Source organism: Lolium perenne, chromosome 4, assembly GCF_019359855.2.
Source record: "Lolium perenne isolate Kyuss_39 chromosome 4, Kyuss_2.0, whole genome shotgun sequence".
Lineage (NCBI taxonomy): Eukaryota > Viridiplantae > Streptophyta > Magnoliopsida > Poales > Poaceae > Lolium > Lolium perenne.
In genome coordinates, this window is record NC_067247.2 from 80,756,639 (window position 1) to 80,783,226 (window position 26,588).

Below are 26,588 nucleotides of genomic sequence, written 5' to 3' on the forward strand. Positions count from 1 at the left end.
TACAACGTTATTTCTTCACCGTACCTACAAATTTATTTTATTATCTATTCAAATAAAAATACAGCGTTATTTTAAAGTTTTGGGGGCGCGTTTGGGGGACGCGGCTGGGGAGCGATGTCCCCCAAACACGGCACGAAGGAAACACGTTCTCTAAACGCTCGATCCGGTGCCGTTTAAGGGATGCTTTGGGGGACGCGACTGGAGATGCTCTAAGGTACATTCACGGTTTCATAAAAATAATATTCACTAGGTTCAAAAATGTACACAAGGTTTGAAAAAATATTCACGCGGTCGAAAAATAGGTTCACATATCCAATAAAAATATCCTTGGGTTCTAAAAGGTATTTTCGAGGTTCAACAAAATGTTCATGGTGGGCTTGCAATCAACAGGGGTCGTCTCTTAATACATGGATGAATAAATACCGGCGTAGGCTTGATGGGATGACCTTACTAATATGTATTTGTATACAGAAAGTGATTGCTCTCCCGTCCCCTTCTCTCTCCTCCCTCCCCTTCCTTGAGAGTCTCCACTGCAGCCCCGGCTCCTCTTCCTCCCAACTCCGGCGGCCTTGCCGGCCGGAGTTGGCGGGGGAGAGGAGGCCGGCCTCCTCCTCCTCCTCTGTACATCCAGAGTCTCTGGTCTAGGTCTAGGGTTAGGTCGAATCTAGGTTTAGGATTTACCCATGTGGAGAATGGCGAGATGCCATGGGGGATTCTGCTGCCGGTGAGTTCGAGCGCCTTCTGGTGGCGGTTGATGCTGATGCGGCTGCTTGTGGAGCTCCTGTGGAAGGAGCCGGAGGCGGGCGGCGGCGCTACATCAACATCCCTCTCAACGTCAATAAAGCTCGAGGTTGAAGCCCCGAATCGGCGAGATCTGGAGCCTTGTTTCTTCCGTTCCTGCAGTCATGGTGATTTGCATGAGGAAGAAAAAGTGCTTGCGGCTCCTTGTTCGGAAGCTTTGCGGGATCGGGGAGTGTGCGTGTGCACTCTCGAAGCTTCGTCATCTTGTGGAGTTCATCAACGCCGGCAAAGATATGTCGGGGTTATCTTCGGCGACTCGAGCCACTCCACGCCTGGAAGCGACGAGCTTCCATGGACTGCCTTCCTCCTGGTCTACAAGTCTTACTGGAGGATCTTCATCGCCTACAGCACAGGATTCATCACCTACGTTGCCCCAAGTGGCATGTTCCCCGGTGGCTGCGCAGGTTCCCGGAGCTGGAGGTTCACTGGATGCGGCGGCAAGAACCAAGGATCTGATTGCTTTTCCCCTTTTAGTTTTAGGGTTCTTTCTGTAAAAGTGAAGGCCCAGGCTATATTTCTTTATGTACTTAGGGGCCTTTCTACAACTTTGTACCGACCGCTTGACTAATGAAGCTTCCTGGCCCTTCGGGGCCTCACCCGTTCAAAAAAAAAAAAAAAAAAATACTAATATGTATTTCTACAAAGTTGACATCTTCTATGTTTCCCTTGATAAGATAACTGTTGGGATGGATTCTCGCTTTTGTGAAGCTTCAATGGAGGGATTAGAGAGCTTCTCATGTCTTAGTTAAAAAAACTCTTTATTCCTATGATGAAAAATATTCTCTTTGTGGGTGCAATCGAACATTTTAACTTTTTTCACTGGACATCGAAGTTTCATTAGTCTTTTGGGACATCTTGTAATTTCTGTCATATATAATATTGGTGCATATGTGCACTTGCAAATATTGGAATGTGTTGCGAACTTGTGAATATCATCAGTTTAAAGATCTAAATTTGAGCACAACTCCTTCCTCCACCCAACTCTACCTCCTTCTCAAGACATCGCCCAATGAGCAAAATTAGAGAATGAAACAAAATTGCATATAATAATTTATCTCCCTTTACATCAGGTGATGCACACAATGATCTTTATTGTGAAGTATCAACCGACTATATGGCGCAACAAACACTATCTTTATTGCGAAGTATCAACCCAACCAAATAGGGCAACTGATCACATGTTACAATGCACAAAATAGCCTATTGCTACACCACCATCGGTGTTATTGAACAAAGTTGGGCGACTGTCTCCAAGCGGCTACATCTGGAGACCAGTGAATCTGGCACCTCAACACGTGTAGCATAGACCATGTACCATGTAAATATCCAGAGCGCAACCATAAATTATCTGTAGAAATTGAAAATTTAATGTTAGTAAAAACATTATTATTAAGGCAGTTCCATATTTGGCATAAAACGGGATCTGTTTGGTTTCTGACCACAACTCGTCAAGACAAAGTTTTAACAATTGGTATGTATAATGTTAAGATTCAGTTCTCGCCATATTTCAGCATTATACTTTCTTGTCCATATGGCCTAATAATCATAGTAGATTGAAATTTTTTTCTTAATTTGTCAGCCACACTTTTGTGGCTGTCAAAGCCAAATTGTGGCCGGAACCAAACATTCCCTAATTATCAAACATAGAAACATTCCCTAATTCTCAAACATACTGAAAATCAGTTGAGGTGAAATCAACATAAACAACTTTGTGAACGTTGTCATTACCATGCAACTTTGGTGGTTACTATTTTTCATATTACATTAGTCAATAAATTTATTTATAACACCGTAGAAGTAATTCTCAAGATAAACTGAACGATATTATTATTTAAATTGAGAGGCTTGAGATAACGCTAGCTTTGAATTAAAGAAACAATCAACCAGCTCGAAGTTACACCATAAGTTATAACATACACATGCCATACTTTAAGTTTTTAGATCAAGCTCTGCACAAACCGAACTGTATTATTTCACATGATAAGTTGGTATTTGTATGAACTATGGTAGTTAGGTGTAGCAACATCTTAGTCATTATCGAAAAAAGCAGCATCTTAGTTCCCATGAAATAATTAGTAGGCGGAGTAGTTCAAATCGCGATTACCTTAATGATTATTGCTGTGACGTGTCCACCCTAGCTTAGGTCGCATGCTTGTCGTTGTCCTGCTTCTGCTTCGCCTCCGATCCCTGCGAGGTGTCATGCTCTGCGCAAAAATCCCAATCAATTTCACCACTCGCACCTTCTTAATTCATGGATGCAAATCTGAAGTTTTTTTCAACTTTTTAAAAATATTGACAACAACAAAAAGGTGGGTGCGTACCAGGGTCGTTCCGTCCATAGACCCCGCCGAAGCCTTCCTCGTCCGCCCTCGTCGAGTACCCCTCCCCGAACGAGTCCGTCATCACGTCCCTGCGCCACCACACAGCGACGACACCGTCAAAATCTTGTCGTAGTAGGAGTATGTCAAGGAAAGGAGAAGCTCGTGAGAAGAAGATTGTACCTGTTCGCCGTATGCTTGTCGTCGTGGTTCTTGTCCTCCGGCGCGTGGGGCGGCTGCTGCTTGGCCGGGTCCATGCCGACACCCTGGTCGCCCGGCACCGGCGCAGCGGCGCTCGACGTCGCGGAGACGCTCCGCCTCGCTCCGTGCGCCGCCTCGCCTCCTCTCTCCCCGACGAACCTGCCGAGCGCGAAGCCGAGTCTGGTGCCGCCGGTGCTACCCTGCCGAAGAGAGTTCATGACAGGAAACAGCTCGTCTGTTGACGGCGGTGACCTTCCTAGCGCTCTGACGGAGGGACGTTATAAGCTAGCGGTCGGACCGTAGCCCGTAGGAAGTTGGATGCGTCTGTGGTGGAGCATCGGGAGAGAGCACGTAGGGAGTTGGCCTCGAAGGATCGATGGGTGGTGGCGCGCCAGCATTGGACGTGTGTGAGAGTAGGCCTGTGGCACCGTGACTCGTTGCATGTGCAGAGCAAAGCAGGAAGGCAAAGCAGTAGCGGGACGTGTTCGTTCCAGAAAATGATAGGGACGCGTGCGCCCCTCGCTCCATTTTCTTGAGGTTTTAAGACGGTGACGCTTCAGGATTTTATCTTTAATTGACTAGACACTAGACACTTCCAGATTTTGACCGGTAAGTAGCCTGAACGCCAATTTCCAGTTGCCACGCTTTTGCGATACAACAAAATTTGCAATTTTTTTAGACATATAGTACAAACTTTACATGGAGAAGAGAACTGAACTTTATATGGGTTCGAATCCCCATGCGCGGTAATTTCGTAGCAGGGACGAATAAACCGGGAAAGTGTCATCTTACCTAACAACGTATAGCCAAGGGAGAAATCATTCTCCCATTGGTCAACATTTTTTTAACTTAACATGGAGAAATGAGGTGTACTAAATATTTATGAAAACTCAAACTATCGCTTAAGATAAAAGTTTTCATGTGGTTACTCAATAAAAAAGTTACTCACAAAGGATATCTTAGGAAAGAGAAAATGGGATGGGTGTCAAAGATGTTGTTTTCGTAACTCCGGGGAAACAAATGAACATCTTTTTCTCTCATGTCCATTTGCCAAAATTGCGTGACCCATTATATTCTTTACCTACAACATTCCTCCATGGTTCCACCCACCATATCAAAAACATGTTCAGGAATTGGTTGAATGGAATCGATAAGAAAACAAAAGAAAGAATACACTTTGGAGTTTATGCTTTATGTTGGTTGATATGGAAATTTAGGAATAACATTATTTTTAACAAGGCTGGAGTTTCAAACTTTTTGCAGTTTAGCCGTATGGCTACGCACTGGATTCAGCTATGGGATTTCCTTCTCCCGGTGGATCAATGAGAATTTATGGATATTGGGTGCAACCGGCAATTGACGGTCGCACAAGATATATACAGTCGGGCTGGGTGGCGGCATACTAGTAGATTGACATATGTCTAGTTTCAACATGAGTTTTTTTTTATATGGTTGAATTTTGTATCGACCTTTTGTGATCCATGCATTGTAATAATCTGGTACTCTAAATTCTTTAATAAAAACTTGCCATGTGCATTTGTTGATGCAGAGGCCGGGTTTTCAACATTTCAAAAAAAAAATTGATACATTAGTTATGGAAATCATGCATATGTGCTGAATTTGCGAAGTTTTGTATGTAATTTAAATCGTTTTATATGCCTTGAATTAATTGTTGAGAGATCAAACCATCATACTGGGCGCCACCACGAACATTGAGCATCGTGTCAATATCAAACTAGGATGCTAGAGGGTATGAGTGAGTAACCAAACAAGTCAAGTATCACAGTCCATACATGGAGAACAGAGACCTATTTACGGAGGTCTGTACATGGTTGGAGGCTACAGTGAGGGATACTTTTTCCCAACATGGGTGGTAGCATAGTCTACGGATTGAGGTTCCATCCACACCTTAAGCGTTTTATATTTCATCGTTTCGATATGTATTTCGCTTACTATTGTTTTATCAGATTATTCTCTTGGACCTATAAACGGCTGTGTGCATCCTGGTTATGCAGGCTGGATGTAATTGCTTTCAAAGTAATAAAGCATCCTTTATTGGAAAAAAAAATATCACAATCCATGTTTGCGTTGGTAGCCGACCCTGTGACCCTGTAGGTGCAGTATGTCAGATGATGGATCTTTTGCGTCGTCTGTGTAGCTCCAGATGCACCTTGGGATGCTTGAGGTCGGCTCGACAAAACTGGCAGAGGCCGTCGTCCTCACCTGGTTCTTCTCCGTCGTCCATGGAGACGATGAACGTCGGAACAAGGTCTGGCGCGTGAACCACGGCGAAGAAGGGCCGCGGATCAGCCTGTTGCGGCACCGAGGGGTCGTGTCCAGCGGTGGCCCTGGCGATGAAAGTTACATGTCCTATTATGTGGCCGGAGTCGAGCACGATGCCCTGGCTACCGGTGGCCTCGACAAGCTCGTACTTGACGCCGCCGTTGCAGTGGTCATGAGCGTTGTAGTGCCGCAGCGTGTGCACCGCGAACCGCTTGCTCTGTTGCTCCCAGCCCTTGCGCACGGATTCGGGGTCGTTTGGGTCGACAGGGCAGTACAGCTCTCTGTCTTCGGGGCTCCACCGTGAATCATTTACAGGTTCCTTCTCCAGCTGCGTTGGCTCGTCGTCGTCGTCCATGGCGTTCTTGTCATCGTTGACGATCTCAAGATCCGCCCAGTAATCGACTGAGGGTTGGCCGCGGTTCACGATCTTCAACGGCGAGTAGTCGTCGGACACCTGGCCCGGAGACCGCGGAGAGTCTAGGTCTTGGACGGGCTCCTCCTCTTCCTCCTCGAACGGGGCATAGTAGCGCACCGGCGGCAGCCTAGCAGCGACGGCGGCAACATGGTCATCGCTAGGCGAGTTCTCCATGTGCGCAGGTCACGATGGCTGGATTGAAGGACGCGGGAGCAGAGAAGTTGTGACTCGGGCAGCCTATTTATCACCGATATGTGGAGCTATAGTTCTAGTGGTAGTCGGAGAAAGACGCGTACTAAAAGTACTTTCCGCGTATGCATACCCGGTCCAAGTCCAACTCGGCATCCTTTTTTTTTGCATAAGTTGAGAAATGAAACGGTTACGGGTGGGTGAGTGTATACGTATATATGTGAATGTATGCGTTCGCACTGTATTTCTAAAAAAAAAGTCCGCTTAGTTGCTCGGACGGCCTTCGCGTTCTGACCCAACTGATTCTCAAAACACCGGGGCAGCCTAGCCGGCCTGCCGTGTTGTCGTGACTACTCTGCATGTGCATTTGCTTGCTCTCACTCTCTCTTGCGCTACTTCACACACCCTCTTCTCAAATCAATACAACCATATTTCGAATCAAAATAAGCTGCACATGAAAAAGATGCGTGTCGATGAGATGAATCAGTTCCAACGATCGAAATCGTCAGTCGTAAATCGTCAATTCCGTGTATGAAGTTTTGAGCGAATTTTGCTAAATTCGTCGCACACGCTCAACCGTTTGAAATTTCCTTGAGAGTAGGTTCACCTTACCGTTCCGCATGACTTTCATGTTCACATGTTTTTGTTTCGGTGTACATACACGGATAGATAAATGATTCGCTAGTATATTATATTGTAATTTGTATGTGTGAGTATAGTTTGGAGTACTCTTGCTCAACTTCTCACTTGCCATCTTCATGGACGGCGACGTGATGATGATAGGTGAGAAGTGAGAGGTGATAATCCATGGTGGTGGCCATCCTCGTCATCGGTGGCGGCATGGTGTTGTCTGGCTAACATGAACGACAACATGTCGTTAGGCTTCATGGTCGGCGACGTCGTGCTTTGACCAGCATGAACGGTGGTGTCAAGGTGATGTTCGTGTCCGGCGACGTGGTGATGCTTATGACCAGTGTGACATGCAGTGTCATGCTGGTGTTCGGCGACATGGTGATGCTTCTGACTGGCGGAAACGGCCGTGTCATGGTGGTGTTCGTCTTCGTGTTCGGCAACGTGGTGATGTCTGTGACGGGTGTGACCGGTGGTGTCATGGTGGTGATGGTTATGAATTGTGATAGGCACTAATCCATGGCGGTAGCCGTGTAGGTGTAGCCAGTGACGACGACGATCTTGTTGTGCTACACCGAAAGCTTCGGCCTATAATATTCAGCGCGGTCTTACGCGTAGGTAGCGTAAACCCGCCTTGGCCACCGTCGACGAGACTGGCATGGTGGTCTTTCCTCCCACCGGCGTGGTGTCATGCTTCATGACAGCGGCGTGAGGCTTTGTGATAGGTGAGAGCTAAGGTCATCATGTGGATAAGTGATGAGGCTAAAGCTAGGCTCGTATGAAACCAAACAAATTTAGTCTTACGTTTGTGCTGGGCAAAAAATTCTTCACAGGCTACCAAACAACAGGCCAAATTGGGCCCGTGACCGTCTGCGATGCGCAGGTGGTTTCTTCTCACCGGCGCAGTCATGCAAGAAATCGTTCTAGCCTACCAAACGAACCCCTAATTTTGTGTACGAAATGAACTCGATTAATGCATTTCCGAAATAGCATCGGGCAAATATTGCCAAATCCGGCAAAATGCCACCGGGGATTGAACAATTGAGACTGAGATGGACGGAAATGCCCCCTTCCCCCCCCCCCCCCCCCGCCGCCGCCATGAAGATCCATCGACCGCCGGGTCGATGCCGCGGCTCTCTGGTAGCTATTTGCGGGACCACACCATATAGCTTGGATCGAAGGGTCACTAACCGCCTCCGCCTTTTGCCCGCGCCGCATCCCACCGCCGCCCGCTAGCCACGTCCCACCTTGCCCACCCTGCCATCGACGCAGCTGAGGCTACTACCAACATGTAGCTTCTCCGTGGTCTTTTTTTTTGCGAAATTTCACCGATCTATTAATAATCATCATCAACGGTACAAAAAGATTTAAAAGTAATAAATATTACAAATAAATCATCGGACCACCTAGCGACGACTACATACACTAGCGCGAGCCGAAGGCGCGCCACCGTCCTCGCCCCTTGATACGTCCAAATTGCATCACTATTTTGTATCATAATTTGCTGTTATTCATTGATATATTTCATATTGGGACACAATACTTATGTTATTTCATCTATTTTGCATGTTTCATCATTATTGGAGGATCAAGCACCGGAGCCAGGATTCTGCTGGAAAAAGCACCGTCAGAATGCAATATTTTGGAAGATCAACTGTGGAAGGAAATTATACCAAAAATCCTATTTTTCAAGATGACGAAGGAAGCCAGAAGGAGGAGCTGAGAAGGCCCAAGGTGGGGCCAGACCACAGGCCGGCGCGGCCCATGGCCTGGCCGCGCCACCATGTGGTGTGGGGGCCCCACAGCCCCTTTCGCCTCCTTTTCTTCGCGAAACCCTTCGTCCCAAAAACCTAAGCTCCAGAGGGTACCTCACGAAGAGTTACAGCCGCCTCTGCGGGGCGGAGAACACCAGAGAGAAGAGAGCTCTCCGGCGGGCAGGAATCCGCCGGGGAAATTCCCTCCCGGAGGGGGAAATTGACGCCATCGTCACCGCCATCGAGCTGGACATCATCTCCATCGCCATCACCATCATCTTCATCATCATCACCGCCATCTCCACCGCAGCACCTCGTCACCGCCGTAGCAATTTGGGTTTGATCTTGATTGTTTGATAGGGAAAACTCTCCCGGTATCTATTTCTACTTGTTGTTGATGCTATTGAGTGAAACCATTGAACCAAGGTTTATGTTCAGATTGTTATTCATCATCATATCACCTCTGATCATGTTCCATATGATGTCTCGTGAGTAGTTCGTTTAGTTCTTGAGGACATGGGTGAAGTCTAAATGTTAGTAGTGAACTATGGTTGAGTAATATTCAATGTTATGATATTTAAGTTGTGGTGTTATTCTTCTAGTGGTGTCATGTGAACGTCGACTACATGACACTTCACCTTTATGGGCCTAGGGGAATGCATCTTGTACTCGTTTGCCAATTGCGGGGTTGCCGGAGTGACAGAAACCTGAACCCCCGTTGGTATATCGATGCAGGAGGGATCGCAGGATCTCAGAGTTTAAGGCTGTGGTTAGATTTATCTTAATTACTTTCTTGTAGTTGCGGATGCTTGCAAGGGGTATAATCACAAGTATGTATTAGTCCTAGGAAGGGCGGTACATTAGCATAGGTTCACCCACACAACACTTATCAAAACAATGAAGATTAATTAGCCATATGTAGCGAAAGCACTAGACTAAAATCCCGTGTGTCCTCGAGAACGCTTGGTCATTATAAGTAATCAAACCGGCTTGTCCTTTGTGCTAAAAAGGATTGGGCCACTCGCTGCAATTATTTCTCTCGCATTTTACTTACTTGTACTTTATTCATCTGTTACATCAAAACCCCCTGAATACTTGTCTGTGAGCATATACAGTGAATCCTTCATCGAAACTGCTTGTCAACACCTTCTGCTCCTCGTTGGGATCGACATTCTTACTTGTCGAAGATACTACGATACACCCCCTATACTTGTGGGTCATCAAGACTATTTTCTGGCGCCGTTGCCGGGGAGTGAAGCGCTATTGGTAAGTGGAATTGGTAAGGAAAACCTTTACTGTTTGTGCTGATTTTATTTCTGCCTGCTGCTATAAGTCATTATGGAGAGATCTTCTCTTCAATTTCTATTTGGGAAATCTACTACTACTGCAACGGTAGTGGATGAGGCGTCAGGTGAGGAAGTGATACCATATAAAATACCTATGAAAATTATTGAACGTGTTATGGATAACCGCTATGAAGGGGATGGAACTGTCCATCCTGGTGATCATTTACTGTTTTTGCATGAATTATGCGGTTTATTCAAGTGTGCAGGTATTGCTATGGATGAAGTGAGGAAGAAACTATTCTCTATATCGCTGTCTGGTAAGGCGGCGCATTGGTATAAATTACTGGATAATGGGGATTCTCTTGAATGGAATGATATTGTGCCCCAGTTTTATTCTAAGTTCTATCCTCCAAGTGAAATTCACAAGGATCGGAATCGCGTATATAATTTTTGGCCTCATGATGGAGAGAGTATTGCCCAAGCTTGGGGAAGATTGAAGTCTTTAATGCTCAAATGCCCCATTCATGAGCTTCCTGGTAATGTTATTATTGATAATTTCTATGCAAGACTTTCTTTTCAAGACAAGACCTTGCTGGATACTTCTTGTTCTGGATCATTTACACGCAACAAAGAAGAGTTTAAAAGGGACCTTCTTGATCGGATCCAAGAAAATACTGAAGGTTGGGAGAACGACAAGGATAGAGAATCAGGTATAATTTATGATTATAAATGCATTGAAGCTTTTATGGATACTGATAAATTTCGTAATATGAGTGCTACATATGGTCTTGATTCTCAAGTTGCTACAAATCTTTATAAAGCTTTTGCCTCTCATTATGAATTGCCTAAGAAGAATTTTGATAAGTATCATGAACCGTATAAAGATAAAATTGATTCATCTATTAATAAATGCGTTGTAGTTGAAACTGCTGATCATGTTATTCCTGAAGCTTATATTGAAAAAACTCCTTTCCCTGCTAAAATGAAGGAGTACTCTGTTATAAATAGTGTGGTTCATAAAAGTGAAAAGAAACCTGTAGAACCTGAAGAACAAATAAAAGTTGAACCTGCTGTAGCGATAGTTAAAGATCTTGTGACTGAAAATGTGGAGGATGGTCATATTATTTTCTATGAAGATGCTTCTAATATTGTTTCACATCCTAATAAACCCAAACAAGTTAGTGTTCCTATGCTATCTGTTAGAATTGGTGATCATTGCTATTATGGTTTATGTGATATTGGTGCAAGTGTTAGTGCTATTCCTTATGAGCTTTACACGGAGATTATGCACGAAATTGATTCTTGTGAACTTGAAGATATTGATGTGGTTATTCAGCTGGCTAATAGAGAAACTATTTCTCCAATTGGTATTGTTCGAGATGTAGAAGTTCTATGTGGTAAGATTAAATATCCTGCTGACTTTTTGATACTTGGTTCTGCTGCTAGTGATTATTGTCCTATCATTTTTGGTAGACCTTTTCTAAATACTTGTGGAGCTATTATAGATTGCAAGAAAGAGAAAATTTTGACTAAATTTGCTGGTGAATCTTATGAGTTTAACTTCTCTAAATTTACCAAAACTCCTTATAAAGCTGATTTGCCTAGTGATGATTTTAAAATGGAACAGTGTGCATCTATTGTTCTTGTTCCTAATAATCCTTTGCAGCAACATTTGGAGAATAGCGAGAGTGAAGTTTTTAGGAAAGAAAGAGATGAGCTTGAGGAAATTTTTCTTCGCCAACCTATTCTCAAGTATGATTTACCGGTGGAAGATTTGGGTACAACACCGCCACCAAAGGAAGATCCTGTTTTTGATTTAAAGCCTTTACCTGATAATCTTAAATATGCTCATATTGATGATAAGAAAATATATCCTGTTATTATTAGTTCTAAGCTTTCAGAGATTGAGGAAGAAAGGTTATTGGAAATATTGAAGAAACACCGAGGAGCTATTGGCTACACTCTTGATGATTTGAAGGGGATTTCTCCTTCCATTTGCCAACATGCTATTAATATGGAAGATGATGCAAAGCCTGTTGTTGAACATCAGCGTCGTCTAATTCCGAAGATGAAGGAGGTGGTAAGGATTGAGGTATTAAAACTTCTTGAAGCTGGTATTATATATCCTATTGCTGATAGTAGATGGGTTAGTCCTGTGCATTGCGTTCCCAAGAAAGGAGGAATGACTGTTGTGCCTAATGATAATGATGAGCTCATCCCTCAAAGAGTAGTTGTAGGGTATAGAATGTGCATTGATTTTCGAAAAGTTAATAAAGTTACTAAGAAAGATCATTACCCTTTACCATTTATTGATCAAATGCTAGAAAGATTGTCTAAAAATACTCATTTTTGCTTTCTTGATGGTTATTCTGGGTTTTCACAAATTGCTGTTAAAACTAAAGATCAAGAGAAAACCACTTTTACATGTCCCTATGGAACTTATGCTTATAGGCGTATGCCTTTTGGTTTATGTAACGCTCCTGCTACTTTTCAAAGATGCATGTCTGCTATTTTTCATGGCTTTTTTGAGAGTATTGTGGAAGTATTCATGGATGATTTTTCCGTCTATGGGAATTCTTTTGATAGTTGCTTGCAAAACCTTGATAAAGTTTTGCAGAGATGTGAAGAAACTAACCTTGTTCTTAATTGGGAGAAATGCCACTTTATGGTTAATGAAGGAATTGTATTGGGACATAAAATTTCTGAGAGAGGTATTGAAGTTGATAGAGCTAAAGTTGAAGCAATTGAGAAGATGCCCTATCCGAGGGATGTTAAAGGTATTCGTAGTGTTCTTGGTCATGCTAGGTTTTATAGGAGATTTATTAAAGATTTCTCCAAGATTTCAAAGCCTCTTACTAATCTTCTTCAAAAAGACGTACCTTTTGTTTTTGATGATAATTGCAAGGAAGCTTTTGAAACTCTAAAGAAAGCCTTAACAACTGCTCCTGTAGTTGAACCTCCTGATTGGAATTTGCCTTTTAAAATTATGTGTGATGCTAGTGATTTTGCTGTAGGCGCTGTTCTTGGACAGCGAGTAGATAAAAAACTGAATGTTATTCATTATGCTAGTAAAACTCTTGATGCTGCTCAAAGAAATTATGCTACAACTGAAAAAGAATTATTAGCTGTAGTCTTTGCTTGTGATAAATTTAGATCTTATATTGTTGATTCAAAAGTTACAATTCATACTGATTATGCTGCAATTAGATACCTTATGACAAAGAAAGATGCTAAGCCGAGGCTTATTAGATGGGTACTTCTTTTGCAAGAATTTGATTTACATATTGTAGATAGGAAAGGTGTTGATAATCCTGTTGCTGATAATTTGTCTAGATTGGAAAATATTGCTTATGATCCTGTTCCTGTTAATGATAGTTTTCCAAATGAACAATTGGCTGTAATAAAGGTGAGCTCGCGAGACAGTCCTTGGTATGCTGATTATGCTAACTTTATTATTTCCAAGTACTTGCCTCCAACCTTTTCTGCTCAGCAAAGGAGGAAATTCTTTTATGACTTGAGGCATTATTTCTGGGATGACCCACATTTATATAAAGAAGGAGTGGATGCTATTCTGCGAAGGTGTGTTCCCGAATATGAACAACAAGAGATATTGAGTAAATGTCATGGTAGTGCTTATGGAGGACATCACGCCGGAGAAAGAACCGCGCAAAAGGTTCTACAATCAGGTTTTTATTGGCCAACTCTCTTCAAGGATGCGAGAAAGTTTATTTTATCTTGTGATGAATGCCAAAGGGTTGGTAATATCTCCAGACGTAATGAAATGCCTATGAATTATACTCTTGTTATTGAACCATTTGATTGTTGGGGATTTGACTTCATGGGACCTTTTCCGTCTTCAGAAGGTAACACTCATATACTTGTTGCTGTTGATTATGTTACTAAATGGGTGGAAGCCATACCTACAAAAAGTGCTGATGGTGAGACCTCTTTAAGAATGCTTTTAGATATTATTTTTCCTAGATTTGGAGTTCCTAGATATATTATAACTGATGGAGGTTCTCATTTTATTCATGGTGGTTTTAGAAAAACTCTTGCTAGGTATGGTATTAATCATAGAATTGCTTCCGCTTATCATCCTCAAACTAGTGGGCAAGTAGAATTATCAAATAGAGAGATTAAATCTATCTTGCAAAAGACTGTTAATAAAACTAGAAAGAATTGGGCTGGTAAATTGAAGGATGCACTATGGGCTTATAGAACTGCTTATAAAAATCCCATGGGAATGTCACCTTATAAAATGGTTTATGGGAAAGCTTGTCATTTACCTTTAGAACTAGAGCACAAAGCTTATTGGGCAGTTAGAGAATTAAATAAAGATCCTAAACTTGCCGGTGATAAGAGGTTGTTGCAATTAAGTTCTCTAGATGAATGGAGAAGTGGAGCTTATGAAAATGCTAAACTCTTTAAAGAGAAAGTTAAAAAATGGCATGATAGGAGGATTATCAAAAGAGAATTTAATATTGGGGATAAAGTCCTATTGTATCGGTCTCGTCTCAGATTCTTTGCAGGGAAATTACTCTCGAAATGGGAAGGACCATACGTTGTTGAGGAGGTGTATCGTTCAGGAGCAATTAAAATTAGCTCTCTCCAAGGCAATGCTACGCAAGTGGTGAATGTACAAAGACTCAAGCATTATATCTCAGGTGATTCTTATAATGTTGATGTTGATATTATTCAAGTGGAAACACCGGAGGCTTTCATTAAAGGACAAATTGACAGTCACTTAACTCGACTTTGAATAGGTAACAAGATCTTGGTAATGAAAAGTTCGCAATTTACTTTCCGAACTATATTTTTGCTGTTTTTGGAAAATATGAAAAATTACGAGATCGAAACGGAGTGGAAAAGACGCACGAGGGCGTGCCACCATAGGCCGGCGCGGCCTGACCTGGGCCCGCGCCGACCTATGGTCTGGCCGCCTCGTCGCCCCTTTCCGACTCTGGTTCGATCTGGTACTTTCCTTTTGTCGTGAAATTTTTTGCTATATAATCCCCCGGACCCCTGGAGGTCCGTATATCGTTTTCTCGACGTGTTTTGTTTCGAGCTGTTTCTGCCAGGATCTGTTTTCGGTCTAGAAGCACCATGGCCTCCAACAACAAGGGCAAGGGGCTTTCGGAGGAAGAAGTGAAGAGGGTGCCATCAAAACAAGAGCAGCAAGCCGTTGGGAGCAAGCAAATCTTGGTGGGATCTGTTGACACTCGACGTTCTTTTTCTCATAACTTGCAGGGACCCTTACCACCCGCTCTTAGCCTCGACTCCTTCCCTGTGTTGGAAGAAGCTCTACGGACTACCGATGAGTTTTGTGATCAATATCGGGCTCTAAGAAGAGAAGTGGAGATACTCCAGGAGGAGAATTGCCGTCTCCGAAGAATGCTGGAATACCACTCGATTCACATCACAAGGTCATCATCGCCAACTTCAGATAACAATGAATCTCTTCGAGTCTTAGTGCAGAATTGCCAAGCTGAGAAACTGAAGCTGAAGGAGATCTGTAAGAAGCGCGGGAGGAGTTCATCACCACCATCGCCACAGGAGTAATTCATCATCGGTATTGGCATCCCCTTGGTTTTTTCCAAGCTTGGGGGAGTGCCGCGGTATCACATTATCACTACCTTTTATTTTTATTATCAAGTAGTATCATGTCATGAGTAGGGAAGTTATCATATAAGATGGGTTGTAGTTTGGAAGTATCTCTCCTTTAGTTGGTTATCTATGTATCCCTTGGTGTGAGTTATCGTTATGGAATATTAATGAGAAGTCTTATCATTTACATATTGCACATCTTATTTTAGTTCGCAATCTCTACTATATGATTTACCTTGTTGTTAGTATTGGTATCACTTTGGGAGCATTGAATAAATCTATTTGGTTTTGGCAAACTTAGCATTGGTCAATAGCAACAACACTTTGAGGTTTAAGTAGAAAAGAGAAATACATGTAGTTGTTTCATTGTCTTTCTTTCTTGTTAGCTCATAGCTTATTATTCTGAAGTTAAAATTGTTTGTGCTTATAAGGAAGATGCATGATTGTTTCTATCACATGTATATTTGTTTGTTTCCCTCGACTCTTATGCTTGCTAATTAACTTTGCTAGCCAAAGACCTGTACTGAGAGGGAATACTTCTCGTGCATCCAAACCTTAACCCAAACCTATGCCATTTGTGTCCACCATATCTACCTACTACATGGTATTTTCCGCCATTCCAAGTAAATACTTCATGTGCTACCTTTAAACAATTCAAAACTTAGTATCTCTTATTTGTGTCAATGTTTTATAGCTCATGAGGAAGTATGTGGTGTTTTATCTTTCAATCTTGTTGGGCAACTTTCACCAATGGACTAGTGGCTTCATCCGCTTATCCAATAATTTTGCAAAAAGAGCTGGCAATGGGATTCCCAGTCCCAAATTAATTAAACTAAAAAGATACTCCTCCATGGTATGTGATTGATGGATGGCACCCGAAGGATTCGGTTAGCCATGGCTTGTGTAAGCAAAGGTTGGGGGGAGTGTCATCATAATAAAACTAAAATAAAAAGGCACTCCTTCGTGGTATGAGATTGTTGGCAGGCACCCGAGGATTCGGTTAGCCATGGTTTGTGAAAGAAAGGTTGGAAGGAGTGCCACACAAAATAAAAATAAAATGGGAGCCGCTCTTTGAAGGTTGTCTGGCAAGGGGGTTAGAGTACCCGCTACCAGTCGTTGACAACAACAAACACCTCTCAAAATGTTACTTTTATTATCTCTATATGATTTCAAAACTGAAAAAGCTCTAGCACATGATTTAATCCCTGCTTCCCTCTGCGAAGGGCCTGTCTTTTACTTTATGTTGAGTCAGTAAACCTATTTCCCTCCATCTCAAGCAAGCGTTTGAGTAGTTGTGATCAAACCATTATATTGTGATTTACTTCATCCTGTCTTTACTCTTCCTTGTTTAGTACAAGTTTTACCTGAATGAATATAGCTTTGAAAGTCATCAATGATTAATATGATTGAGTATGCAAGTTTACCATAAGCTTTAATATGTGAGCGCTGCTCAATAGATAAGTATAATCTATTAACTGTTCTCTGACCAAGAACAAAGTTTGCCATCACCAATTATGATTTCTTATGCACCTTTATTTGTGATTACCTTATACTTGTTTCAAGATTGAGTTATATGAGGAAGTTGTTTACTATAATGTCTTGTGTGAATGAATATGATGCTTCTTGTCCGTATTTTATTTATCGACTCTTCACTCCATAAACATGTGGTCCTGTTTACTGAGTTCAGTTTCGCTTGGGGACAAGCGAAGTCTAAGCTTGGGGGGAGTTGATACGTCCAAATTGCATCACTATTTTGTATCATAATTTGCTGTTATTCATTGATATATTTCATATTGGGACACAATACTTATGTTATTTCATCTATTTTGCATGTTTCATCATTATTGGAGGATCAAGCACCGGAGCCAGGATTCTGCTGGAAAAAGCACCGTCAGAACGCAATATTTCGGAAGATCAACTGTGGAAGGAAATTATACCAAAAATCCTATTTTTCAAGATGACGAAGGAAGCCAGAAGGAGGAGCTGAGAAGGCCCAAGGTGGGGCCAGACCACAGGCCGGCGCGGCCCATGGCCTGGCCGCGCCACCATGTGGTGTGGGGGCCCCACAGCCCCTTTCGCCTCCTTTTCTTCGCGAAACCCTTCGTCCCGAAAACCTAAGCTCCAGAGGGTACCTCACGAAGAGTTACAGCCGCCTCTGCGGGGCGGAGAACACCAGAGAGAAGAGAGCTCTCCGGCGGGCAGGAATCCGCCGAGGAAATTCCCTCCCGGAGGGGGAAATTGACGCCATCGTCACCGCCATCGAGCTGGACACTCCATCGCCATCACCATCATCTTCATCATCATCACCGCCATCTCCACCGCAGCACCTCGTCACCGCCATAGCAATTTGGGTTTGATCTTGATTGTTTGATAGGGGAAACTCTCCCGGTATCTATTTCTACTTGTTGTTGATGCTATTGAGTGAAACCATTGAACCAAGGTTTATGTTCAGATTGTTATTCATCATCATATCACCTCTGATCATGTTCCATATGATGTCTCGTGAGTAGTTCGTTTAGTTCTTGAGGACATGGGTGAAGTCTAAATGTTAGTAGTGAACTATGGTTGAGTAATATTCAATGTTATGATATTTAAGTTGTGGTGTTATTCTTCTAGTGGTGTCATGTGAACGTCGACTACATGACACTTCACCTTTATGGGCCTAGGGGAATGCATCTTGTACTCGTTTGCCAATTGCGGGGTTGCCGGAGTGACAGAAACCTGAGCCCCCGTTGGTATATCGATGCAGGAGGGATCGCAGGATCTCAGAGTTTAAGGCTGCGGTTAGATTTATCTTAATTAATTTCTTGTAGTTGCGGATGCTTGCAAGGGGTATAATCACAAGTATGTATTAGTCCTAGGAAGGGCGGTACATTAGCATAGGTTCATCCACACAACACTTATCAAAACAATGAAGATTAATTAGCCTTATGTAGCGAAAGCACTAGACTAAAATCCCGTGTGTCCTCGAGAACGCTTGGTCATTATAAGTAATCAAACCGGCTTGTCCTTTGTGCTAAAAAGGATTGGGCCACTCGCTGCAATTATTTCTCTCGCATTTTACTTACTTGTACTTTATTCATCTGTTACATCAAAACCCCCTGAATACTTGTCTGTGAGCATATACAGTGAATCCTTCATCGAAACTGCTTGTCAACACCTTCTGCTCCTCGTTGGGATCGACATTCTTACTTATCGAAGATACTACGATACACCCCCTATACTTGTGGGTCATCACCCCTCCATCACTGGAGCCAGGCAAAGCTTTTCATAGTAGAGCTTGTTGTAGTAGACAGACGGAAAGTCATCGTGCTAAGGCCCCAAAGGACCAGCGCACCAGCGCAGCAACCATCGCCAATGATGACAACCGTAGATCGGAAGAGACTGGCCTGAAAGTATACCAGCGAACATGAAAACCAACTGGATCCCAGGAGATCCGCCGGATACGTGATTCTATGTGCCCTACTTCGGCGCTAGATGCACTACCGGAACGAGGATAGAGCGGGGAGAACCTTATTCTGACTTTAGGATATAGCTGCCGCCTCACCATCCTAAAGAAGACACTGAAAATAAACTAAAGAAAGAACTAAAACCTTCCCGTCGGCGAGAGGCCGTGGTCCGCCACGCCTCCAAGACCCTAAGACCACTGGAGATGGAGCGGACCAGCAGCGTCGCCGGCAAGAGAGATGAAATCCTAGATGGGTTTTAGAGGTTCACGATTCCTCTATGGTCTCTTTATGGCCGCAATATGTCCGTTTGATAAAAATCCCCTTCTAAATGATACTACTAGTACCATACGTCGACCACCAAAAATAACAAGACCTTTTTTTCAAATATTTGTCTTGCCTTCTCTAGCCCTTTCAAAGTTATGATAACCATTCTTCTTGCAATACCGGGACTTCGTGATATAAATTCTTGAAGCAGTAAACCGTGGTTTTGCTAAAAAGAACTTCCGTTTAAACATTCGATCTCTACAGTGTTTTCAATTTTAGAAATCCAATAATAAATGTGAATTGAAAGTATGAGAGCCAACCCGCTATTTTCCAGTAGGTGAAATAACAAAATTTCATTTGACTAAATAGTAGTTTCATCCGCCATGCACGTACATAAGTTTAGCGTACTATACTATTTTATCAAGCATCTAGCCGATACAGATGGAACTACTTAACTGATTCAATTTAATTAATCCATATATTTTGGAAATACAAGTGTTAATGGACAGCCTACATGCCTACAAACCCTGTGCTCATCGTGCATGTGTTTGTGCTTCCCGCCTTGGAAGGAACGAAAGAAAAGCCTAGTAACCAGGCCGGCGCTTCTCAACTCGGGCCGAAGAGCCAGGCCACCTCTTCCCTTAGCCTTTTCCCCTCCGCCATGTCGTCCACCACATAAATATATTTATAATTAGAAAAAATAATATTTTGTTTTTAAATGTGGAAATGATATGAATAGTACTTTGTGAGGGGCGCGACGACATGGTATTCCGGCGGTGGCATGTACGCGTGGCCTCGCATCGATGGCACTGTGGTGGCCTCGCCTCCGGCGTGCTCAAAGTTGTGACAACCATCTGGCGCAAGCTTTGGGCGGTGTGAGTCATCTTCTTTGTTGCCGGCTTGACCTACATGTTGTAGGTAGGGGATCAGGGCAACCGGTCATGAAGGAAGCCGGCTGGCGGTCTGGGGGATACTGGGTTGGATCTAATAATGGAGATTTGGGCCTAGTGCTCTTCTTATGACAAGTTGTCATTCTTCTTGACATCGGCCTCCTTGATCAGGCCGCCTACGAGTTCTGATCTTCCCCACGTCAGAGATCTATGCAATTGGCGCATGGCTCCCCTGGATATCTAGACTGGAAAGGATCCGGTCGTGCACACCCACTTTATGAGGCAACTCGGCTTCAAAAGGGCACGAAGATTCACTTCCATGTCGGTACCATGGGACATGTCTAAGTATATATTTCGATGGTACTGATAGAAATAGAGAAAGTCATGATAGTTGTGATTGGAGGTCTTGAAGTTATAGCGGAGGGTGTATTGGATGTGATGAAGACAATGTTGCACATGGCGGTGTACGGATATGGATGGCAGGCGTTCTTGTCCATTCCGTACATGAAGATATTGTTTTTATGAACTTAAACTTTCTCTAGTGTGAAAAAAGTGAGATCTTCGATCAGGCATATTGTTCCTTTTTCGGAGGTGTTGCGTTTAGAGAACCTGTTTTGTCGTATGGGTGTTGTCTTTGGCGGTGGTTAAAGTCTTAAAGTGTTATTATTGCGAGTGGTTGATCACTGTGGGTCTTTTTTTTCTTTGGATGTGGACTAGGTGTAATTGGTATCTTCGTGTTATTATTTTATTTATCAAAAAGAGATGTTGATATTTTTTCTCATATACTTGATCCATTCGGGATTATAAGCCCAGAGGGCCTATTCGCTAAGATGAAGAAAATTATAACTTCTTCTCATTAGCTGATGCATGGACCAATAGTTTCATATGCATGAAATAAGTGAGAGAGAGAAATTAGCATGCATTAGGGGAGAGGGGACAATAGATAAAAGGGGGTTATAATTCCTAATAATTTAAAAATTCTCTCTAGCCTTATAATCTGGAATGGAGGGAGTAGTTCACGCAACATGTGGTATCTACAATGACATACATTTTTAGTTTAAATCTCGAACGACCTATCAATCAGAAGGCAAAAACGTCCATTGCTCATTTCACCCTAAAGTACTGTTCAGTGTTGAAATTGCCTCTCTTTTTTTTGTCTCTTGGTGCATATTTTTAGTTTTGGATTGGTCCTTAGATTGGGTCATTATAAAAAGCATTCTTGTGTACATGCTGTAAAGGATCGATTTGTTTATCATGGTCGCTTTGGAGTTGGCCTAGGGACCGTATGTTGGTACTATTGTCAACAGCCAGCCGTGCTGGTGGAAAGAAAGTGACAGTCTAACTATCATCAGTCATTCAGCCTCAGTGCTGCATTTCTGAATCATACCGTTGATGAGGTGTAGGTTACTATGACAGTTCTACTCCAGCCCTTTTGGAACTTGAGGTTCGGCTAAAGCGAGACCGGAACAGTCAGCACGCACGATGCATCTCTCTTACCACTACAAACCTACTGGTGTACTGATGACACGATCAAAGCAGACATCAGCTTTCCGACGGGAATACACTCCCAGTGGGGAGCAGCAGTAGACCGGCGCACGACTGCAAGCACGGATCCAGTCGAATCAGCGCCAAAATTGTCAAGACGGTCAAGGAGATGTGATGAGTAGAGCTGCAGTTGGACGACTAGACGCCACTATCGTTGGACTCTTTGATCACTTCCTCACGCAAATGGCAGTGCAGGGCAATTTGGAAACCCTAGTGCGACAACTCCAAGTGGCCACGAGGTTCATGAGGCAACCGAGAGTCAAAGCTTGTGGCCACACCACACAACACCAAGCACTCTGGCTCCTCAAAAGGAAAATCTTGTAAGTTGTACAACTTCCTGCATCTTTTTCTATCAATTCCCCTATCCTTTTCTTGAACTAAATTTAGCTAAACCTGGAAGAACGATCTTCAGAGGAACACAACACAGTGCCAAGAAAAACGTACAATTTACATGAATTGTCCAGAACACCGAAGAATGTGTACTCTAACTGTTATGGGACATGTCATATTCAGAATTCCTTGCTTGCGAGTCAGCACAGGGAAACATTTGCTACAGATTCTGAACATTGGTAATCTGGACACGCCTTCCTATTTTAAAGGCGAACCCTTGGTCCAAGAAGCCGAAAGAAAACCTGAAAACAACAGCTGGTATGGGTGTGTGCAGATCTCTTGTGCAAAAGCCGGTCCAAGATAAGAACAACTTCAGCTCCGGCCGGAAGAAAGGGCAAGCAAGCGTCAAAAAATAAGATGCTACCTTCCCGGTCAAGATAAAACGCCAAATTTTCTAATGCTTTGTAAGTTGCGGCCAGCTTGCGGCTTGAACATAGAAAATGGGGTGCTAGACCTAGAATAACAACATCACCTGACATGGACTCGTAGACTATGGATGGAGCACATCAGGATAAGTGGTTGAGTGAAGAAACGTGGTTGCCAGGAATGCAAGTTATCAGAAGCTAGAGAAATTAAATTCAGATACAACCAGGGGAGTTGTAGAAAATATTTCCAAGACATAGCTGATCAAAGCAAACAACTGAGAGTGGAAAGCTGTGGTTGCTAAAAGTTGCAGGTATCCGTGCAGCCTACCCCAACTTGTTTGGGACTGAAAGGCTTGGTTGTTGTTGTTAATATTCAGTCGACGACTGAGAATTCAACTTGGCACATCATCAAGACTAAAACTGAATTGCACATTTCTAAATCCCACACTGCACAACGTTATAAAAACAATATCTATATAATTACACAGACAAAGCTACTACAGAGTACAGACCACATTTTCTTAAGACATGTTGAACACAAAATTTTCCAACATGTTCTAAGATGTGGACACCTTGCAGCTTAAACATGAAAATGGAGTTGCTAGAATAATAACAACATCACTCAACATAGGCATAGTACTCATATACTATGGAGAACATTAAAATAAGCGGTTGAGTGAAGAAATATGGTTGCCAAGAATGCAAGATCTCTGAAGTTCAAGGGATTAAATTCAAGTGATCAAAGTAAATAGTTGATAGTTCAAAGATGTGGGTACATATCGCTATCAGTGCAGAGAAGCTTGAGATTGAATTCAAACGGATTTGCCAGTCCAGACCAAGAATCAATCAGCCCTATATTTGCACAGGGCAGCTGTCTGCAAATTTGAACATCTCTAAATCCAGAATTGCACATCATTTTAAATACAGTATACAGTATACATTAAGGGAAGCTACGGACCATACTTTCTAGCACATATACCTGTTAAAAAAATACAAAGTTTGCTCGATTGATTGGCTACAAAGGAAATGAACCTAGGTTTATAAATGTGCAACTACCTAATTGCAGATTTGCAAACCTTAAATTGTAGAGTGCTAAATACAGCATAAATACAAATGACAGTCAATACTTCCTAACAAAATAACTATGAAAATTGTGTTGGTGTTCACGGATATGTTAAAATCAAACAACAGGACAATAAATGGTAATTTTTCAAAAGGAATGGGAGAAATCGCCACGGTTTGATGACAAAACTCCAATCAGCTCATGTAAGGACAATAGGCTAGACGGATTCAGCCGCTCTACCAACTCCAATAAAACAACAGCTTTAGTTTGAGAAGTATAAGAATTCGAACTTGGGTGGGCGGGGATGCACCGCCCATCCCAACCACCGGGCTATGCCTCGGTACAGAATTTGAGAAGTATAAGACCTTCATGAACATGGACATACACATACCTTCATGAGGGGCAACTAAGTTACTTAAGCCAACAATGCTTATAGCTTGGTTTTTATGCTACCACACATGGGGAATTCTGATGAAGTGCAACTGTGGGTGCAAAAGATTATGAACTCATCAAAACCAGGTTGTCTTACTGGAAATTCAATTTTAAAATTTTGAGGTACAAGTCTTATCCCCTCACCTACAAGCTTCGGGGACAATGTGAAAGAAGCTAATTCATATTTCCATTTCCTGGGCCATCATGGCAAAAACCATATGAGCAATCAATCTCCCCATAAAAGAACCATGCTCTAAGTTCATATACAATTAGCACTAAGTTTGCTCTAATTAACATGCTGCAAAACAAGCATCTGACAAAGCTAATTCAACTAAATTTCCCCAATTATACCATCTAGCCATTACCACCATCCTAAACAAAGTGCCAAACCAATACAGAAGCTTCAAAAACGATTTCCTACTCAGCCTACAGGAACAAATACAAGGAGAACGAACACCTCACCGCCAGGCAGACACGGTGAGCAGAGGCCGTTTCTCCCATGCCAGCGACAAGAACGCCGGCTGCAGCTCCACGAGCGAGTACTTGTACTTGGAATCGTAGTTCCAGAGCAAGAGATCGGCCTGGCTCATGGCGTAGTTGCTGAGGCGGACCGGCTCGAAGCCGCACCACTCCATCAGCGCCTGCCACTCGCCGCTGCCGGCCATCCTGCCCGTCCTCTCCGCGCCCTCCCCTGGTCCGACCGCCCGCCGGATGCGCTCGCCGAACATGCACCGCTCCATGGTCACCCTCTCCTCGGAGTCCCGCGCCATGGCCACATCCAGCGACTCGAACACCGACCGGTAGTAGCTCAGCGCATTGGCGAATCGGTCGACGAACCCAGCTCGGTTCAGGCTCACCTCGTACTCCCCGAGGGTGACCACCGCGGGGCTGAGCGACTTGGCGAGGCGCAGGACGCGCCGCACCGGCTCGTCGGAGTCGCCGAGGAGGTGGTAGAGCTGGAGCATGAAGTTGACGGCCACGACCTCGCCGGGCTCGACGGAGAAGTCGGACCCGTCGAGCTCGTGCGCCGGCGCCCGGAGCAGCGGCACGAACTCGAAGTCCACCCCGAGGAGCTGCGCGAAGTCGCGGAGGCGCACGCTGGTGGCGGCGAGCGACGCCGCCGGGTGCGGGCCCAGGTACGGCGAGGGGACGCCGGAGATGCGCACGCGGGAGGGCTTCCCCTCGGGCCGCGTGGCCAGCGCCTGCAGCAGCGCCGCCCACTGGATGCCCTGCACGACGCCGAAGTCAACGATGTGGATCTTGGTCGCCGCGCCCGTGGCCTCCAGGATGGCCTGGTTCGCCGTGAGGTGCGCGAACTTGGAGTAGGGGCACGCGTCGTTGAGCGTCTTGTAGCAGAGCGTGAGCTCGTCGGAGGCGAGCCGCGGGTCGGATGACGTTGCGGGGGACGCCGGGCCGCCGCCGCCAAGGGCGAGGCGGCGGGCGAGGGCGTCGGAGAAGTAGAAGGCCACGCGCTCCGCGGGGTCCCCGGATTCCGTGGCGACTGCGCGGACCTTGGCGAGCTCCGCGGCGGCGAGGCCGGAGTTGGCCGCCGCGGGGCGGGAGCAGGCGAGGAGGGACTGGAGGATGGGAGCCGAGCAGGAGTCGTCCGAGGCGCTCGGAGAAGAGCACGCTGCCTGCGTGGCGGTGGCGACCGGCTGGAGAGAGGCCCGCGCATTCTCGGCCTGCGCGGCGGCGGCGGCGGCGATGGCGTCGGCCGGGGGCGGGACGGGCGGCGGCGGGGTGGTGAAGATGAGGCGGTCCAGGTCCGAGTCCTGGAACACGGGGGCCTCCCCTATGAGGCTCTCCATCCAGCCATCGGAGTCGAAGTCCGCGGAGGCGGCGAGGTCGGAGAAGACGGCGTCGGCGGCGGAGGCGCCGAAGACGTCGGAGAAGAAGTGCTCGGCGTGGGGCCAGGCGGCGGAGGCGGCGGCGTAGGGCAGCGAGCCCGGGATCTGGGCGTGCGGGGGCGGCGGCTGGGCGGACGGCATGGGCGGCGGCAGGAGGTGGTGGTGGCGCTGCTGCTGCTGGTGCTGGTGTTGCTGCTGCTGCTGCTGGATCACCTGCTGCGCGATGGCCATGAGGTTGCCGCTGTCGGCGCACATGTACGCCATCCCTCGTCGGCGCTGCCGATCCGGGAGCGGCCGGCCGGTGGAGAGTGGCGGAAATGGGGGGGCTCGCCGATGAATCGGGGCGGTTTCGGGGGGAGCGGAGCGAAGGGAGGGAGGAGACGGCGGAGAGCGGCAGGGGGATTTAAAACAGCGCAGTAGGGCGTGGGCAGTGTGGTCGCAGTGGCAGAGAGCACGCTCACACTGTGTGGGGCGCAATTACGGGAGTGCCCTTGGACTGTACTGGTCTTGTTTGCATCTGAGGTCGGTGCACTCAAACGGTAAAATGGGAGCGAGCGAAGAGGGGCAAAGGGAGGAAGCGTGGGGAACTTGAACTCGGGATTCAGGTGGGAAGATCTTCTATGACGAGCTTTTGAGGGCTATCAAAAGATCAATTTCACCAAATATAACCTTGTCAAATCTAAATCTAATTGGCATGGAAGGACAAAGTGTATTAGTTAGCTAAATAAGGTGGATCATAAGTTTAAAATAAGTGTCTTGCCGCTATTTGATCACCTCCTATGTACAAATGATAAGACTTTTAATGGTGTACCATTATGCTCCGTTCTTCGTCGTCTATACATCACGTGAGAAATCTCAACCT

At 44.8% G+C, this 26,588-nt stretch overlaps 2 protein-coding genes across 2 annotated transcripts; both read right to left on the reverse strand.

Moving 5' to 3' along the window:
* Positions 1-1,820: 1,820 nt before the first annotated feature.
* LOC127293104 (uncharacterized) lies at positions 1,821-3,591 on the reverse strand. The gene is made up of 4 exons (XM_051322659.2): positions 3,303-3,591; positions 3,123-3,211; positions 2,906-3,005; positions 1,821-2,149 (listed from the first exon to the last, which is right to left on the reverse strand). Exons 1-3 carry the CDS (start codon positions 3,536-3,538, stop codon positions 2,941-2,943), a joined length of 390 nt encoding a protein of 129 aa, XP_051178619.1. The 5' UTR covers positions 3,539-3,591; the 3' UTR covers positions 1,821-2,149; positions 2,906-2,940.
* Positions 3,592-24,044: 20,453 nt separating this feature from the next.
* On the reverse strand, positions 24,045-26,129 carry LOC127293105 (SCARECROW-LIKE protein 7). Its single transcript, XM_051322660.2, has one exon. The coding sequence runs from the start codon at positions 25,988-25,990 to the stop codon at positions 24,338-24,340; it is 1,653 nt and encodes a 550-aa protein (XP_051178620.1). The 5' UTR covers positions 25,991-26,129; the 3' UTR covers positions 24,045-24,337.
* Between the last annotated feature and the right edge of the window lie 459 nt (positions 26,130-26,588).

Bases quoted from the DNA above. Each gene is read 5' to 3' on its own strand.
- LOC127293105 (XM_051322660.2), bottom strand. From the start codon at position 25,990: ATGGCGTACATGTGCGCCGACAGCGGCAACCTCATGGCCATCGCGCAG.
- LOC127293104 (XM_051322659.2), bottom strand. From the start codon at position 3,538: ATGAACTCTCTTCGGCAGGGTAGCACCGGCGGCACCAGACTCGGCTTC. The intron at 3,212-3,302 runs GTACAATCTTCT...GTGGTGGCGCAG, and splicing joins GACAAGCATACGGCGAACAG to GGACGTGATGACGGACTCGT. The intron at 3,006-3,122 runs GTACGCACCCAC...ATTTTTGCGCAG, and splicing joins CTATGGACGGAACGACCCTG to AGCATGACACCTCGCAGGGA.